Source organism: Pipistrellus kuhlii, unplaced genomic scaffold (assembly GCF_014108245.1).
Source record: "Pipistrellus kuhlii isolate mPipKuh1 unplaced genomic scaffold, mPipKuh1.p scaffold_m20_p_29, whole genome shotgun sequence".
NCBI lineage: Eukaryota > Metazoa > Chordata > Mammalia > Chiroptera > Vespertilionidae > Pipistrellus > Pipistrellus kuhlii.
The window spans coordinates 6,056,655-6,077,302 of record NW_023425528.1 but is presented as its reverse complement, the minus strand read 5'-3'; the positions used below and the strand labels follow the sequence as shown (position 1 = coordinate 6,077,302).

Here is a 20,648-nt window from a genome sequence, read left to right as displayed (position 1 = left end):
ATACAAAGACACAGACAAATAATTGAAAGAACTATTCCAAAATGTTAGGAGTGGATTTCTCAGATTGGTGTAATTATGAATGGCTTGCATTTTTTTCTTTATATATTTTTGAATTTTAGGTTTTCTTCAATAAATTAAAATTACTATAGTATTATGGAATATAGATTTAAATGTCTATGCATTTGCATGCATGCCTTTTTATTGTGGTAAACTACATATAAAATTTTCAGTTTTTTTAAAGTATACAATTCAGTGGCATCAAGTATATACACAACATTGTACAACCATCACAACTATCCAGTTCCAGAACTTTGTCATCACCCCAAATGGAAATCTTGTATCCATTAGGAGCACTTCCCATTCACCTCTCCCCTCATCTCCTGGTAACAACTAATATACCGTATTTTTCGGACCATAAGACGCACTTTTTCCCCCCCAGAAGTGGGGGGAAAAAGTCCCTGCGTCTTATGGTCCAAATATAGCCTACACATATACTTTAAAAAAAAAGTTTTTTTACTTGCCCGGCTCTGTGTGGTCTCTGTGTGCTTGCCCGGCTCTAAAATGGTTCTAAATGCTGCTGTTTACTTTACAGGGTTGATTACATGTGTTTATGACTGTGATGTTGGGTTTTAATGCACATAAAATATTTTAGGACACTATTTGTTTCAGAATCTTTTTTTCTTCATTTCCCTTCTCTAAAAACTGGTGCGTCTTATGGTCCGGAGCGTCTTATGGTCCGAAAAATACGGTATAATTGATCTCTATGGATTTTCCCATTTTGGATATTTTATAAAAATAGAATCATACAGTATGCGGCCTTTTTATCTGGCTTCTTTTCCTTAGCATAATGTTTTCAAGGTTCTTTTTATGTCTGACTAATATTAAATTGTATTGATATTCCACATTTTTTTATCCCTTAATCTGTGGATAGAGATTTGGGTTGCTTCCAGCTTTTGGCTTTTGGGAATACTGCTGCTCTGAACATTCAAGTACAAGTTTTTGTTCCAATAATCTGTTTTCATTTCTTTTGGGTATATACCTAGGAGTGGAATTTTATTGACATATACTTTGTTAAAAAAATACCTTTAATTCAACTCGACCATTCTGTGTTTAAAGTAGCAATGCTTTTTTAGAATTATTAATGATGACCCTTATAACATCATTCCAAAATGATACCATTCCATTATCAATCACTGACTATGGTGCAGTTTTTTGTTTTTTGTTTTTTTAACTCCAAATCACAGTAATTTTCATCCTTACTCTTTGGGAACAAATTTCTCTTATGCTAAAACACTTCAAACTAAGAACTGAGAAGTACACACTTTTCCTTTTAGCAAAGCCATTCTAGTAGTACCTAATTACTTTAAAATGCTTACATATCTAAAGTACGAAATATATGTTTGCATATTTTGTTGGTACTTTAACAGGAAAGCATCACTAAATAGACACCAATAGTTAAGTCTTTAAAATACCAAGTAGAAGCAATATAAAATCTTCTAGACATTCTAACTGGAATATAGTGACCAGAGAGGATAAATATACCCTGAAAGAGTACACAGTACTAATTCCTAAGTGCTTAAACTCTCACCCTCCCAAAGGAAAGCTGATACATCTCATGAACATAAAACCCCAATAATATCAAGGTTAATTTTAGCTTCAGACAATGCTTAAAGTGGGCTAAAGAAGATGATGGTGGACTCCATGTTTACCCATACCTATTTAACAGCTGTTAGATTCTCCCATTGTTCCTTACCCACAAACACATGCACACACATCTATGCAATATACATTCATGCACATGCACACACATGCACACCCATGCACGTGCGCACACACACACACACCTGAACTATACTTCCAACTCGGTGGCTGCAATTAAGGGTAAAAGTGTTTTGTAGCTCAGTCATCCCTTAGATATCAGGCTGTCCCTGTTATTATTCCCACCCTCACCACAACATAGCACCTTAAAATTCAGAAAGCAGAAATAAAAATTTAGTTAGAGATGAAGGAGTAGCTTTAAAACAGTAAAAGAACCACCCAAAATGTAATTAAAGGATATGATTTGGGTTTATTAAAAATAAAGTAATGCGGAGCCCTGGCTAAGTGAATCAGTTGGCTGGAGCATTGTTCCCAAACATAAAAGGTTGTGGGTTCAATTCCAGGTCAGAGCATGTACCTAGGTTGTGGATTCTATCCCTGGTTAGGGTGCATATAGGAAGCAACCAATCAATTTTTCTCTCACATCAATATTTATCTCTCTCTTCCTTTATCTCTAAAAGTCCATTAAAATATCAGATGAGGATTTTTTAAAAAGTAAAGCACTGTGGAATATTTCTATAATATTGATAGACTTCTCTTTAAGAGAAAGTAAAATAGGAACTATAAATTTATAGTGAACAATCAATTATGAATGTTCAATCACATTCCAACTTAGCTAAGATCAACACTATCAATTACTTTTATTTTTTTCCTTTACAAAAAAAATCTTAAGATGCTTTCATATTCTGATATTGCTCAAAAAACCCTACAGCAAAACACAGAAAGAACTCTTTCACCCTACTCTCTAAAGAATTTTTAAAATAACTGTGGCATAACAACAATAATTTATATCATAGAGGTTTTCTCAAATGAAGATTTATGAACTTTATAAATGTCTTATTTTGTATGTGGAAAAACTGAATGGCAGTGAAGGAAGTTGTCCAAAATCTCACTAAGAATCGTGGCAAAGCAAAAAAATCAAACTCAAATCCAATTAACTATCAAGACAGTGATCTGTCCATAAGGCAAAATATCTCAGTTACCATGAGGGATGGGCATTTCAAAAAAGGCAGTAAATTAAAATATGCTATATCATAAAAATACAATTATATCATTTGTGTGTGTGTGCGTGTGTGTGTGTGCGTCTGTGTGCGTGTAAGAGAATGCTATATATATCACCAAATTTCCAATGTTTTATACTGATAGATTATTTATTCTTATTTTTATCTACTGATTTCTTCATGCTTTGTATATATTTCTTTTCTCTCCTAGTAGACTATAAGATGCTTTATGGTACAGACCAAATGTTAGTACTTTTTTACATATAGCACAGTGCTCTAAACATAGTAGGCATTCAATAATATGACCATGTCTATGTGTACAATTTCATGGATAGACACTTAACTATCTCTTCCCAACCACCAAAGCAAATCATAGTGACAACCTCTAAACTTCCTTAAAACCCCCAACCCCACATATTAAAGAATAAAAATAAGATCAATAGAGACTACTCCGATAATGGCAGTGCAGAGAGATATTATTTGTGTGTTTAAGCGCATAAATTAAGGTGGCCAAGAATGAATTGGCATGATTTAACTAATTAAATAACACCCTGTTATTATCCACAGGCTGGTACATTTCCCCCAAGTATGGTGTTATCCTAACTTTTTTGCTCCTTGATTCTTAGATGCATCCTCTGAACACCTAACTACTTGGTGGCAGTTATACCAAAGTTCACCAGATTGTAAGAGGAGGAATAAATTCTAATCAGTCTTTCTTACTATTTATTGACAGCTTTTATGAAGTTCTCTGGTGAAATAATGGGATAAAATTGAAGAGCAAATTCAATTTTTGATTAAAACAATACATAGTACTTTGCCTTTAAAAAAAAAACTTCTCATTGATCAGCTCTGAGGTCTATTTATCCATGTTAATCTCTAATTTCCCTAAAATAATGAATAGGATGAAAGAGTTATTTTCTGGGCCTAATTTTAAAAAAAATTACTCAGAAGTTACCTTCATTTCTATTTAAAAATTTTCTATAGTCTTACCTCCCAGTCCAAATAGTCACAAACATCTTCAAAGTTAGTGAGCAGAGACACTGAGCAGAAGAGCCGTGGCAGTTCATCCCTTGTCATTGGGGGGAAACGGCTATCCTTAAGGGCACTGTTGAAAACAAAGCAAATATTAAAGCAATCACTAAATATGAGTATTCCTAATTTCAAGTGCAAATAATCATTTGAAAAAGGTAAGAGATAAAAAAAAGTCATTAAGGTGCCAACCACACCAATAATCTTCAATATATATTTAAAGGCCCCAAAGATTTTAGTTGTCATTCTTTTTTCATTCAATAGATTGTGTTTACTAGCCAATTCTGAGACCAATTCAATTGTAAAGAATGAATGCTCACCCAGCTGGAGTGGCTCAGTGGTTGAACATCAACCTATGAACCAGGAGGTCATGGTTCGATTCCCAGGCAGGGCACATGCCCAGATCCCCAGTGTGGGGCAAGCAGGAGGCAGCCAATCAATGTGTCTCTCTCATCATTGACGTTTCTATCTCTTTCTCCTTCTCCCTTTCCGTGTGAAATCAATAAAAAATATATTTTTAAAAAGAGTGAATGCTCAATCACATTTCCTGTACAGTCATTTCCTGGTGCACTTTCTTGTTACTTGTAGAATTTGGGAATGTTTTATTTTACTTTTAAGGAGAATAAAAGCCAGACTAGTGGAAACTTGTGGAAAGACTCCTGGATCTAGTGCTGGTGGAAAAAAAAAATATGCATTTCATGTTATAAAACAAATTCATACTAGGTTGTCCAGTTACCATAGAATAGCATTCAGAGTTCAAAAAAATTATAAAAATTTCACTTTCTTCAAGCAAAAGAAATAAGAAAATGACAAGAATCATGTAAATTTCAGACTAAAACTACTCATAAGGATTTTAGGTCCCCTATAAAGAATAATTCAATATATGACTAAAAATTATGAAATTATAGGAAATAAGGCTAATCTAGGATATAAAAGTATAATTAGGAGACCACTAATCACATCAATTGATTTCTGAGTACATGAATTCTGATTGGATCTTATAATCAAAGGTAATATACCACAATGCCAAACTCTAGAAAACAACCACTATAAAGGACAAAAATGTTGGAAGATCCAAATTCTTCCTGTAACAACAGAAAATACACACACACACACACACACACACACACACACACACGTGCTGTGAGTTCCTTGTACTTTTAAAAGAAACCACTTCCTGGTCAAGAAAAACAAACATACCACTGATTGCATACTATATTAAATGGTACTGCTGGCATTTGATCCATTGAGCCTCAAACATCTTATATAGCAGCTAATCTTAAGCATGTTTTTATAGATTAATTCTAATAGGTTACAAATTTAGAGTGTACAAACTGTTTGGGTCATAACAAGGTCCTGTGGCCTTTAGAAATAATTTAATTCCATTTTAAGTGACTTCCTCGTTGCTGGATTCCCGCCCCCCCCCCCCCTTTTTCAATTCCTTCACATTCTGAAACTCACCCACTGTACTGTACAAATATATACATATGTTTGTATTTTCAAATATATTTTGGTGGTCATTCTATCCTGCTATAGATAGGAAAATGCTCGTAGAAAGATACAGAGGTGCCTATATAAAGTATAAATGATTTTTTCCAGCCAAGGAATCAAGATTATCCAAGAAATGCAGGAAATCTATGATAATTCATACTCTGAGTATTGACATTTCACTATTTTATAATTTAACAACATAAATTTCCTATGGTATGGCTTCTTTTATTTTTCAATTGGCAAATAAAGTTTCAAAAAGTATTTTAAAGTTCTCATTCAAAGCCAAGATAAAGACATATGCCTGTATAAACTCCACCTTTTCCTCACCAAAGAATATACACACTCTGGAGAGAAGCTCTAAAACATAGACTAGAAGAATCTCATGCAAAAAGGCAAATCACGCTTTCAATTTTTCTGCTTAAAAAAAGGCTTACACATTAGAATGATATAAAATGTATTTTTTAGGGTTATTGCTTTTTTATTGTGGTAAAATATATAACATAACATTTACCTTATTAATCATATTTAAGTGTACAGTTCTGTGAGATTAAGTACATTCACATTGTTAAGCAACACCACCATCCATCCCAAGAACTTTTTCATCTTGCCCAACAGAAACATGATACCCATTAAATACTAACTTCCCATTCCTCCTTCCTTTCATAATTTCAATTATAGTAATATAGTCACTAATTTTTAATATAAAACTGCTTTAGTGAGATATAATTCCCATATAAAATTCACCCTTTTAATGTACACAATTCAATAGTTTTTATTGTATTCACAGTTGTACAATTGTCACCATTATCCAATATTAAAACATTTTAATTACTCCCAAAAGAAAGACCATACCCATTAGCAGTCATTCCACCTTCTCTTTATGGATTTCTCTATTCTAGACATTTCATATAAGCAGAATCATACAATATGTGGCCTTTGTTTGAATTTTTTCATACAGCATAATGTTTTTTCAGTTTCACTCATGTTGTAACACATATCAGTACTTCATTCTTTTCATTACCTAGTAATATTCAATTATCTGTATAAATCACGTTTTGTTATCCAGTTATCTGCTGATGGAAATTTGGCTTGTTTCCACTTTGGAGCTGTTATGAATAATGCTGCTATGAACAACCATTTTTTACTTTTTGTGTGGACATATGTTTTCATTTCTCTTGGGCAGATACATAGGAGTGGAATTGCTGGATTATATGGTAATTTCATGTTTAACTTTTTCAGGAGCCACCAAACTGTTTCCCACAGTGGCTGTACCACTGTACGTTCCTACCAGCAATGTATGAGGATTTTTTTCAATGTCCCCACATCCTCGCCAATACTTGTTATGGTCTGCCTTTTTAATTATAGGCAAGGCCTCCTTCAATGAAGAGTCTTTTGTATCTAGCTCTGCTTTCCATTAAAATACACAAGCCATACAGTTAGTTCCTCAATACTCTGAGGCAAGTTATTTTTTCTTTACCTTATTTTGTAGCAAACCAACAAAAGGTAAATGGTAGCTCAGTGCAATTCAAACTATTTTAAATTAAGGGAATATTTCTAAAATCTAACTAAGGATCAGGCCAGCAAGATTTCCTGGTTGCTCAATCATTCTGGACTTAAAAAAAAAAAAAAAGGTATGTTCAGAACAAGGAGTAGATGGGAGAATGCAACATGGCTAATAAGAGAAACTGACAATCATGCCTCACCATATCAAGACTCAAAAGTATTAAATTCAAAATTCTGAAATAGTGAAGGTATATTAGTCATGATGGAAACACTGTGCTTTTATAGAGACACCAGAACAAGACTTTTAATTCGTATATTTTTCATCAACTCTAAGTAACTTCATTAAATTCATGAACACAGGAAAATTCCAAAAGGTAGGAAGCCCTCTATATCTCTAAATGCAAATTCCTAGGGAAAGAAACTAGGAATGAAAGCCTAGCAAGGATTTAAAGGATTATGAAAAATATGAAAAATGCAGCTGGAAACTGACCTCAGAACTGGTAGGCTGATGCAGATAGCTAATAAACAAGATTCAGCTTCCCTCAGCCCTGCTCTCTAGTATATAGAACATGCAGTGTGGAAGGGGAGCCATGCAGTCTAGAATTGGGTAGTAGATTATTCAAGGTGACCCAGCTAGTTAGTGACACAGGTGGGAATACAACCGAGATTCTTGACTCAAGTCTAAAATTCTTTCTAGTATCTATACTTTAGTTGCCACATTTAAATAGATTATAAAGAGATATCAACCAAAGGACTTATATGCATGCATATGAGCCTAATCAATGGACTCAGACAACAGGGGCTGGGGACACAAATGGTAGGTGGGGGTAATGGGGGAATAAGGACACATATGTAATACTTTAATCAATAAAGAAATTAAATAAATAAATATTAAAATTAAATGCTTGCCTTATTTGGCAATTCTGATCTCATACTTGCAATGCCTCTGCCTAAAAAAGGTAACAGTTTAATAGCATTTATTAGTAGCCAAAGGGTAAATAAAGCCAGACTTCCTGTGTATTGGAAATATGCAGGAGCAAAAAAAAAAAAAAAAAAAGGATTTTAAAATATTAATGCTGTCCATGGGAAGCATTTTATACCAAAGTAGGGTCTGCCCATTTAAATTCTAGGCAGTCTAAGGAACTGACAAATAGTGAAATCCTGTAATAAATTCATATAAGTTTTCTTTCCTACAATAGGAAGCCAATTTCTAATGTTTGAATATTGCTATGGAAAAAAAAATAAAAACCACTTATATAGAAAACCAGCTGGCTGCTTCATCACTCTTATGATGGATGGGTAGGTTGAAACAACAATTTAATTCACATACCAAATTCAAATATATTCAATTCAAATTGGCACTTTCCCAAGAATATATTTCTCTTAATTGAGAAGCAGTCTTAACATCTGTCAAAGTTAATATCTAATGTTAAATAGCACTTAAATGAAAATGAACATTTTTTTAAAAAGGAATTAAGAGTTGGGCTATAAAAGAAAGTGTTTGTGACAGTGCCTAGAAACTGTGTGAGAGAAAAAACACAGCTGAAAAGAGACAAAACCTTAGATATTACAAGGCTCATTGTAAAAAATATAGCATGCAATGGAAAAGATTTAAATGAATCTAGCTAGCTAGCCATTCCCTCACTCAATTCATTCATTCCTTTGATTTGTAAAACACTAAACACTTTAATCAGTTATCCAGTGGAACGTTACCAAACTGAGAAAGGCTTCATATTACAAGCAATCATTTTTCAGGACAAAGAAGTAATTAAAATCAAAATTTAAAATCCCTGTTTGGATAGGTGAAGAAAAGCAAATCAAACATACATTAGTCTAAAAAACACACTCACATAGTTTTCATGAGAGGTTTCAATCATTTAGATATTCTGCCATTCCTCATCAGAGCTACTGGAACAGAGTGCATGCACATGTGGCATGTATGAACTCCAAAAACCTTAGAGTACTAGAATTATCCCTAACCTTTCTTTCACATTAAGTAGCAATTTTTGCTTCCCCGCTATTAGAGAAAATAACAGGCATAAAACAGAATGTAAAAAAAGTGACTATTCATCAAACATAAGTGTAGAGAGAAGTGACAAAAGACATGATTAAGGTTAAGGAAGGGACAAAGGAACCTTATTTTGGTGAGGACTGTGACATAAAAAGAAAATTTTCCATCATTAAGCCATATGTAAAATGTTATTTAATTAGGAGATATTTTTCTTTAGAGTAATAAATACAACCCATTTACTGTTCAATGAACATTAACAGTTACATATATTAATTTAAATATATATAATATACAATTGTATATATTAATGTGATATGATGGGTGATTAACAAAGTATGGAGGAAAATTAAGAGAAAGTAAAAAGGAGAAAAAGAAAATATATACAAAGAAATAAAGATGGAGAGGAAGAGAAAATAAGAAGCAGGAAAAGTGGGAGGTACAGAAAGTAAATAATTACACACAAAAGGGACAAAGAGCAAGGAGGAGTGGAAGGTAAGAGGGAAAGTAAGATTTAGTGCAATACTTCCTGTAGGTTTCCATAAATATTATGTAGATCCTATTCTATAGGATTTACTTAGGCTTTAAAGCACATGTGTCAAACACAAGGCCCTCGGGCCAAATCCGTCCCGCCAGGCCTTGCAATGTGGCCCGCACCGCGCTGTCATCACTGCACTCTGCTGCGTTTCCATCACAATGACAGTTTATGACTGTTCAGTAAACCATTCGGCCCGCGATTTAGGCTGGATTTTAGATTTTGGCCCCTTCTCTGATTGAGTTTGACACCCCTACTAGAGTGTTATCACCTACTGATTGGCTTAAAGTTCTTGAATTGCTCTAATCTAGAATTCTTACTTGTAAAAACCTTTATTCTCTGGGATAGCCACAGGTGCCCACCAGGAGGGGAAAATACTCTCTAGGCTGCATGCTGTGATGACCAGAGCAATATTGTCAAGAATCTGCCTCCTAGCCACAAGTTCCTCACCTTTAAATTAGGAGAACAAGTTGTGAATTTGTTTTGGTGGAGCAGAACTAAAACTGGGGCTTAGGGTTGGGGAGATACATAGAAAAACAGATGGCTAAATGTTTAGTGTGTATGGAAAGTACTCCTAATTTCCCTCCATATACTGTCCACATAGTGCTCTCCTTTCAGAATTTCTGGGTTGACTTTATCCTGGTTTTAGAAATAGATGACTAGAAACAGTGTTTTGTTTTCATTGTTTTTCTGATGAAAAAATTTTAAAATATATTCTACAAAGGTATAATGAACATCATTTAATTGTCTCTTCATGACTCAGGTTCATCTTTAAGACTCAGTATGACTTTGGGTCATTCATTACTACCCAGTATTAGAATAGTGCTCTCAATGGTCTTGACAAAAAAAAATCTGTTTATGTGGAAAACAGATTATGGTTTGACCACCGACAATTTTAATCTTGGGAAACTTGAAATTGTGAGATTGTCTCTAGTTTCAAGTGAGTGTAACACAAAATAAATCTGGCATAGACTTTCAAAGTTTCTAGGGATTTCATTCTTGTGTTATCTGAGTTAGGACACTATAAAACTGAACTACCTCTCAAATAAAATTGAATGTAAGCTGAAACCGGTTTGACTCAGTGGTAGAGCATCGGTCTGCAGACTGAAAGGTCCCAGGTTCGATTCCGGTCAGGGGCATGTACTCTGGTTGCGGGCACATCTCCAGTAGGGGGTGTGCAAGAGGCAGCTGGTCGGTGTTTCTCTCTCATCGATGTTTCTAGCTCTCTATCTCTCTTCCTTCTTCTCTGTAAAAAATCAATAAAATATATTTTTTTTAAAAATTGAACATAATTTTTATTGACTTTTCTCTTACAATTTAGAAACCTCTATAACCCTAACCAAGTATCATTTCCCCAGGGACATTAAAATCATGTCTCCAGAATATCACAACAGTTCCCTATGACTTACTGCCAATAACTATACCTCCTAAAAATGCAAAATTGAAGTCCTCATTAATACATGAACACTATTTCATAGTCCTAAAGAACATAGCACAGTAGCATGGTCAAGAGTTTGGATTCTGAGTCAGACATACCTGCATTTGGATCCTGGCTTTATTGCATACTAGCTGTGTGACATCTGCATAAGTCTTTTAACCTGTGCTAGCTTCCATTACCTCGTCTATAAAATGGGAATAATAATAGTGCTTACCTCTCAGAGTTACTATAATAAATAAAATATTAGCACTTGTATTAGTGTCTTGCATACACTAGGTGCTTAATAAGCAGTGGATAGAAAAGAACTTTGATCATCAGCATATTTGTAAAGTTGATGCTTACAGGGCAGCCACCATATCATGGCTCTGGTGGAAGGGAGTTCCAAGAGTAAGATTAACCCTTCAAACTTGAGATGGGAGCATCTAAACAAATTATCTGCTCTAGGAATTAAATGTGGCCATCCCAGTGGATAATGGCTATCTTCCCATGTTCTGGCTTTGTTTTTATGTTTGTTTTTCTGAGAAGCCTTCACTTCGTTTTCTTTAATTTTTAAAATATTTATTGGGTACCTGTTCTATGCCTTTTATTACATGAAGAGTCATGGAGCATATAAAAATAGTATATTACAAAATAATATATGGATACATATAAAAGACTTATTAAAATCACATATAATAGGAATGCTGACAGGAGTGGTCAGACGAGGTTAACTTCTTTCCTGGAAAGATCTGTTTTACACTCATTGCTGCAGGGTTTACTAGTTACCAAGTGATCCAGAGTTGTAGGAAAATTTTACAGAAATGAAACAAATACATCTTTTCTAGTAACATATCTACTACATTAATTAAGGTGCCTCTTTATCAAGAAGTTCCATAATTTTGCAGGCATGCATTCCTGTTGCTTTGCTATTCTTTCTTGGTTTTCCTGAATTAGATTTTTAAAAATCTCTAGCGCAAAGGATTGGTCTTTTACTTCCATACAAGAAATATTTACCCAGAAATGTAATTCCATGAATTATGTTCAATTTGTCTTCAATTGATTTAGATATATTATTCTATATCCTACTGATTATGCTACCAGAATAATATTTAGCAAAACAAAACTCTATAAGCAGCAAAGAATAAGAGCTGAGAGGTTTTGCGCTTTCCTTATCTAAACCAATGGTTTCCAAACTGTTTTTACTGAGCATTCTTAGCAATAAAACATTTGAGCACATATTCCCAACATGTATATTTACTTAGAAAGTAATTAATATAACCAAGGCCTAATATATACTTAGAGTAAGTTTTGTTCTTAAAAACAGCAGGTAAAAATACATATTTCAAATGTTCTTGATCATTTCTCTTATTTGGAGGCTGACATATTTTGATTATTTTCATTTTTACTTTGTAACTTGGCCAACCAGGTTACGCGGTAACTTGAAGTGCCAGCTAGCTCCATCATTTTCTCATCTTTGCCTTGTGCTTGGATTATTACTATTTTCATTAATCCATGATTCCTTTGCAGGAATTTTCTTAAGCCACTTGTGTATCCTGCCTGGGCTAGTTTATTTAGCATTAGCTAATTTTAGGAGCAATGGACAAGTGGCTTAAGAAGATTCCTGCAAAGAAACAGGTGGCATGTAATATAAGAACTGTGAATCTATTTAACTATGGGCATGTAAACTGAAATACTTTTCTGAAATTCGCTAAAAGTGAATGAAAGGATTGTGTTACTACCTATTCCCATCAAATAAGAGATCTTATGCTTTCCACAGGATTATGTGACAATGTCCCTTTGTTATAGACCAAATGAGAGCACCAGGGCCAATCCATACATGAACTATTAGTGGAGTACAAGTACTTTTTTATATTTTAGATTAGAAAATCACAAATAGAATGTCTAATCTTTTCTTCTCACCCAACAATGGATCATCTGGTTATACCTCTCTTTGGAGACTTCTAATCTACAGCTCCTAAATCCTAGGAGACTGGTTCTAATATACTTAGACATGCCACTATGAGCAAAAGCAGCCCTAAATGTAAGAGCCAATATTGGCTGAACACATACTGTGAGTCAGGTGCTACACATGTATTTCTTGTTGAGTCTCCAAAACAATCACATTTGAAGACACTGAAGTTGACTGTGTTCAATGAGATCAAACAACTTGACAAAGGTCATATAAACAGGTATGAACTCTGGGTTGCTAGTCTCTTTTTACAGTATCGTTTCTAGAATGTTAGCAAATCAACACAATGTATACACATTTAATCGGATTTAAGGAATTTTCTCCCAATTAATGCTTGTTCTCCTGGGGTTTAACAGAATGCTTTAGGTATAAGTGTGAGCAGGTTCTGAAACTGAGATTAAACAGTACTACTTTAGTGAAAGTATTAGCTTGTTTTTATTCTCTTCTTTCTCCATTTTGATCTTGGTGATTCAGAGCTGCTGCCATTGAAAAACATCTGTTTTATCTAGACTTAATAAGCCATATTAGTGGGACAATAGGCCTTCCTTTATTCTGAAGCCTTTTCACAATTTTAAATTTAATCTGCCGTAAGTCATAATAGAGTTACCAAAGTAGTAGTTTTGGACATATCTAGGATGGTAGGCCTGTTTCTTATTTTTAACTTTACTTTTCCAACTTGAATGAATAAGCTCTTTCATACTCACCACGAGAGACATGCCTGCCTTTCTTCCCCCGCTCCCCGTCCCTCTTTCCATGGTAATAAAATCTATAAATTAAAACTCTGTAAATTGCAAAACATATGTTGCCACTCTAATTTATGTGCCATGTTGGGGTGATTCTGTCTTACCCATGGATTTATTGTCTTTTCTAAAACTATTGCCAGTCCTAGATGGTAAAGGTCTGCTGAGAGCTAGCATGTTGGTTCTCATTGAGTGGACTGACTATAATTTCCTTGGATGTCACCAATAGGGAACTAAAGGTAACAAAGGAAAAGTGTTAAGTCAGTGTTAAAGATGAGGTGCAAAGTAAACTTATCCACTCAGTCATGCTGAGGAAGAGAGAAAGAGGGATCCAGCCGTCTCTATTGCCTCACTGACATTTTTTCCCCACTTTGAATTTCCTTCTGTTCTCCTCCTCCCCAAACTTCTGGATGTTTTCTTCTTTATACCTAGTTAGGTGAGGAAGCATGAATAGTAAAATGTCTCAAGGAGATGAAAGGAAAGAATGTGGGTGTGGGAACAGATGAAAACACAAAGGCCTACAGTTGCTGCCTCCATTGGACAAGGATAATTGTGCAAGGCAGTCACATGTTATCAAGCTTCACCATTGCGTCAGGATGACCCATTCCCTTCTGTACTGGTTTTACGTTCTATTTCAGCCTTTGGGGAGTTGATGGGTGATGGTAACAGAGAAAGTACATGATCTATTCCCTGTTTTTTTTCTAGGGCTTTTAAGGTAACCTTGAAAAGCAGAAGGCCAATTAGAAGAAAAAAAAGCTGAGTGCCTCATCCTCCTATTGCTTAACCAGGCAATGGCTATTGAGTCAGTTCCTTGCTTTTTATAATTTGCAATCACATATTTTCCTGCAGTGAAGCATAAACTACATGTGTTTTAAGGCCTCTATAACTTGCCTTACATTCATTTAAACAGAACTATTTCCATTTTTATTACTATGTCATATCTTTGGGGAATTTTTTTCCATTTCAAATCACTCATATTGTCTTCATTTTATGATTCTTTATAAAGTTTCCAAAGGGTCTTCACATCATTCTTCCTAGGTGACCCTCAAAACAACCCCATAAAGTAGCAAAGCTAATGCTACATTATATTATAAATCATAACAGTTGCCCTCCAAGAATAAGGCTCTAAAGTCAGAGAGTCACCAAATGTCACAGATACAAGAACTTATATATCATCTAGTCCACACCTTTCATTTGATATTTGGGGGAACTAGAGAGGAAAGTGAGGTGTTCAAAGTCACACAGCTACTGAGTAGTGGAGCTGGAACTATATGTTGCATCTTTTGACTTCCCCTCCCCCCAATGACTGATCTTTCCATTAATCTTTCACATATTTGTTGACCAAGTCCCAACTCTATCCTAATCCAATAACACCCCATAACCAATGTGCAAAGAAAAAAGAAGAGAATTATGTCGGAGGCTCCAGGGAACAACTAGAACAATAAAGCAGTGGGCTTCCAAGAATAACTAGACATTATCAGGCACCTGGCACTTGTCAGCATGACAAAACCACACAGAATGTAGAAACTGAGCAGATAAGGATTGGGGAGCACCAACACAGTGAGGGTGGCAAATGCAGGCTTCACTATGGCCCTCTTTCCATTTCTAACCCATTGCCCCCTCATCTCACTTTATTCTTACACACTCCTAGTAGGTGTGGCTCTCTCTTCATTGTGCTTTTCCCTTGCTATTCTTACCTTTGCAGTCTATCCATTCTGTCCAATCCTTTCTCTCCAACTGCTGAGCGCCATAGAAGGATTATTAGACAGAAAAGTTATGCATTTTTAAAATAAGAGTATTTAGTTCCCTTGTATCAAGCTCTAAGAATGACAGAACCTGCCCCTATTGTAAATGCCACTGTAGTTCTCATTGTATGTGTTTAAATATGTTAAACTATAAGGTGGTCAGGGAAAAGTAACCTTAATGTCCATTTTCAAGTAAATAGCACAAAGTCATGTGGAGATTCAGCAAGGGACAACTATGTTGTTCTTGATGTACTGCTAAAGCTCTTGACTTGAACCCAAGCTACCTTCCAATCTCTTGGAACATGTTTTACTTTATTCCTTTCAACAAATATGTTAAAGTGAGCCCGATCAAACAGAAAGGGGTATTTTAACTCATCTCTTGTTTTGTTTATAGCTTCATAAACCCAATTTTAAAAGGCAAAGAAAAATTTTACTTGTATAGTTTTCCATTAAAAATTACTTAATTCTCCCATTGAAAAGGTTCTACTTTGGCTTTGTTTCCATGAGACAAGCACACCACCTAATAAAATATTGGAAAAGCTTCACTATATGCTGCTGAAATAATGACAATTGTTGAATCTGTACTACAGTATATATTTAAAACATACACACAATAGATACTAAAAGGAAATAAGCATCATTTGGCGTTGGAAAAATGCAATGGATAAAAGCCATGTAATTTAAATTAGTCATGTGACATCGCTATCCCTGACAGCAGCAAAACCTGCTGTGAATAAGTGGCAGTCCTACTGATTATTGATGGAAGAGAATGTCTATGGATGTGAATTAATTTAGCAAATATTTATTGAGTGCCTGCTATGTGCTAAGCACAAGTATACATACAGTGGCCTAGTATGTTCAATTGCAGTCCTGTGGAACAACTTTATTCATAGAAGTTTTACTATAATGCCACAATATGACTGGCATTTATATGAGCAACTTAGAGCACCTAATGATAAGTACAAATCTCATAAACTAAGTCACATTTTAAAAATGTAAAAAAAATGAGAAATACACCTAAATTCACAAGGCGTTACTACTTTTAAACTTATGGATACTCACCTATTTGCAGAAAATCTACCAGATTAAGCAAAACCCTGTAGAAACATAAATTCAAAACTACATTTTGACTATTTATACCCACGTGTATGTCATATATATAATTTTATTAGAGCATAAGCTCCATGAGTATGAGGACTGCTTATTTTTGCTCACCACTGGATGCCCAGTGCCCAGCACTCAGTAGCTAGTGAATAAATTTTTAATAAGTGAAAGAAATAATGTAGGAGGAAAATCTCATATTTAATAAACATTTATTGGCAATATAATAAACATTAAGTACTCCTACTGATCATACTTTATTAAACACTCAACATTCCCCTACACTCTAAATATCCTTTTATTCATCACATAAAAACTGTCCACCAAAGTATGTTTTTACCTGTTTAATATGTATTAAAGACTATTCATTTAGATGGTGTAAATGGTCTTTTTGGTCTTTAGCAAGATTACTTACAGTGAATTCATAGTACAACACAAGTTAGCATCATTTTTCTAACTAAAACTCATGGACTGCTATAAATAGATAATAATCTACTTCCACGATAGAATTACAGAGCTGCTTTGATCTCACAGGCCTTTTCCCCTGAGGAAAACACAGATGCTTTGCATCCTGAAGGAGTTCAATGTTTGTTACTACTATTTTGTTGTAGCTTAAAACACATAGGGAACCATAACACCAGTCTATTTTTATGCCTTTCACACCTTCTTATAAAAGAAAATCTTATGAAATGGATAAATCACAAATCAGCAAAGGCAGGCATAGCAAAAAGAAGCACCAGATAACAGTCTCTCTAAATGAACATTGATCTAAGGAAATCAGACATCAGTTCACAAATAAAAACTCCTTTCAAAAAATCCTCTGCCCACTCTTAGTTCTCTGTGGGATTGCAGGTGAGTAATCTTCCAAGAGGAAAGGGGAGCTTGTTGAAAATCAACTCTCTAAAGCTGGGAATGATTTAGTGGAAGAAGGGCTAACTTTGGGAAAGAGGAGTGGACCTTTGGTGCACTTCTGAAAGTTTATCAATTAAGAGGTTCTTCAAACTTAGACTGATAGGGGTTAAAGCATTAGTGTATAAGAGCAAACATTCTCTAAATCACATTATACTTAAGATTCCCAGGTCTGATTTGTCTTTTCCAAGGAATATTGGTTTAGAATGCTGCTCAGAGCCTGCTCCACAAATCTGAGAGACCTGGTTATAACACCTCATTTTCCTTTGCTACTGCCATGTCCTCTCCCCTCCCCATGTAACTAAAAGCCTCTTCTTAAACTTTGGTAAATAACAGTAAGAAAATGAAAAGAATAATTTTTTGTGGATTTAACTTTCATGAAAATAATTATCAGTAATGGAAAACAAACTATTTGTAACAGAATAAAACATTAATTTGAGCTCCACTAATTCAGAATGTGTGTTAATTTAAACAGAGCTAGGCTGACTGCTACATTGAGCAAATCAACTTTGTAATTAAGGTTGTAAGAAAAATACAGGAGTTGCTGAAAGAGAAACTATTATCAGGACTCTAAGATTAACCATCTACATGCCCTTTAACTCTATAATTACAAATCTATGTGTATATGACAAAGCAGGGCTTTAAAAAACTTCTACTTGACAATACTCTGTTAGCCCATTTTGAATGATCTGTGTCAGTAAAACAAGCAAAATTATTTTAAATAAATATTTAATTAATTCTTTGTTAATCATAATGGACTTCCTGCAATTTTATTTATTTATTTATTTATTTATTTATTCATTTATTTACGTGCAATTATTTTTAATCTGGGAGCTTTTATTTCCACTTTGGTGTTGCTAGCTACTCAAGGACCTTCAAGTGTAAGTCTAATGATAGATCTCTAATAACTGAATCAGAAATATAACACAATCACTTACTACTGTCTGACCTAAGGAAGTTACTAACTTTTCATACTTTGGGTTACATTTAGCTGTAAAATAGGGGGAGGAGGGGAAAAAACTTGTATCTCTGAGATTATAGACTTACAGGCTAGAACAAACAAAAGACAAAGCAACAAAGTCATTGGGGAACCTATACATTAAGCACAAAATAAGCAGTCATTATAAATCAATTATCAAATGAAAAAAGTAGCATCACTGTTCAAAGGAAGCATTTCTGGACGTTGTTACTCCTCAAACCTACATACTATCTCTCACTTGACTAGCACAAGAGGATCTTCCAGCTTTCCACATCCATTTATTCCTTCTTGAAGTATGGATCATGGCCTCAGAGGCCTAGTTACCTCAGTTTAACCACTCTAATTATATTGTAAACTCCTAGATTCATACATGTTTCCCTTAAGTACAAACTACACAGTACTAGCACAGCATGGATGAGTACTCTACTGACCTTACTTGATTTGAGGTGATAACACTTCCTCTTTTCATATGCAGAATTGTAAATCAGAACAGTAAGATAAAAAAAATGACCCAGAGATTTGTAGTTTCTAAAGAAACATTAAAAATATCAGAATCAGCAAATGTGTTTGCCTAAAATTAATAGGTATTCCATAAGAATACTAAATAAAATAGTCATAGGTTAATATTCCAATGAAAGTGAAATGATAGCCAGTACAGTCTGTAGGGGAAAAAATTTATTCAAAAAGGTTTTGGGCAAGAAAGCCTATAGTCTGTTTTAAAACATGTGCCTTTATCTACTGGGTTGATCATTTGTGTCATCTTTGTATCATCAGTGTCATCTCTGTATCATCAGTATTAAATGAGAGGAACAAGGGGACCCACAGTGCAAAAATCATCTACAACTGAACACCATAAGCTTGTGACTCCTTTTAAATGAGAATTTTTCTTTTTAAATTATGCATGGCTTGGACAAATATTTAAGGTAGTCAGTAAACACAGGACACAAACCCAATGGTAGGCAGAGTAAGGCAGCTCACAGTTTTCTGGTTTGGAGGTAGTTTTCTATGAAAGATCATAAAAGGCATAATCTATAAGTGGTGACAATTAATTTTCTAAATAAATATTAACAAACTAAAGGTCCGGTGCACAAAATTCATGCATGGGTGGGGAGTGTCCCTCAGTCCAACCTGCAGTCTTCGATTGGGAATCCCTCTCACAATCCAGGACTGCTAGCTCCCAACCACTTGCCTGCATGCCTGCCTGCCTGCCTGATTGCCCCTAACTGCTTCTGCCTGCCAGCCTGATCACCCACTAACCACTCCCCTGCCAGCCTTATCAACACCTTACTGCTCCCCTGTCGGCCCAATTGCCCCTAACTGCCCTACCCTGCCAGCCCGATCACCCCTAACTGCCCTCCTCTGCCGACCTGGTCACCCCTAACTGTTCTCCCCTGCTGGCCTGGTCCCCTCCAACTGCTCTCCCTTGCCAGCCTTGTCGCCCCTAACTGCCCTCCCCTTTAGGCCTGGTCGCCCCTAACTGCCCTCCCTTGAAGGCCTGATTACCTCCAACTGCCCTCCCTTGCAGGCCTTGTCCCCCCTCAACTGCCTTCTCCTTCAGGCCTGGTCCCCCCCCCCCTAACTGCCCTCCTCTGCAGGCCTGATTGCCCACAACTGCCCTCCCCTGCTGGCCATCTTGTGGTGGTCATCTTGTATCCACATGGGGACAGCCATCTGTGATCACATAGGGGTGGCCACCTTGTGTGTTGGAGTGATAGTCAATTTGCATATTACTCTTTTATTAGATAGGAGGATGTGCTCATAATACAAATTGAACACTTATATAAAGTGTTTTCGCTACTTAATGTTAAGCTATCTTATCTAATAAAAGCATAATATGCAAATTAACCATCACTCTGCTACACCCACCAGCCAATCAGAGCGAGTATGCCAATTAACCCCAACCAAGATGGCTGCAGCAACAGAGAGAAGGAGGGAGGCGTGGATTTCCCTGGCAATGGAGGAAGCCAAGCTTTCTGCACACCCTGTCAAGCCGGGGCCTCCACTCAAGGGTACAAAGTTTCAATTATAAAAGGTAAATAAATTCCAACAGAAATGGCAGCAGCCACTGAACTGGAAGAGCAGGAGGCTAGGGTTGACCTGGGTGATGGAGGAAGCCAAGCTTCTGCAGCCCTGGCCAGCCCAGGCCTTAACTCCAGGCTACAAAGTTTCAATTGTAGAAGATAAATAAATTCCAGATACCAGGGCCTCTGCTTAGTTTACCCGGGGGGCATGGCTGACCTGTAAACCACCATAGGCCCCTCTCCCAGGCCACCCCATGACCTAAGGGAACCCCCACCCTGATCTGGGACACCCTTTAGGGCAAACCAGCTGGCCCCCACCCATGCACCAGGCCTCTATCCTATATAAGACCATTACTCCAACTCACAAGATTGATGCCCCCAT

At 35.7% G+C, this 20,648-nt stretch overlaps 1 protein-coding gene across 3 annotated transcripts in view; it reads right to left on the bottom strand.

The window, feature by feature from the left end:
- Positions 1-20,648, bottom strand: part of AMMECR1 (AMMECR nuclear protein 1) — a 147,599-nt gene that overhangs the window by 45,005 nt on the left and 81,946 nt on the right. For all 3 annotated transcript variants that reach the window (XR_004990825.2, XM_036454479.2, XM_036454480.2), the window contains exon 3: positions 3,810-3,924. Coding sequence is in view for 2 of the 3 variants with exons in the window: in XM_036454479.2 (XP_036310372.1) it covers positions 3,810-3,924 (115 nt within the window). In the remaining variant the exon portion in view is untranslated. The remainder of the gene's footprint in view (positions 1-3,809; positions 3,925-20,648) is intronic.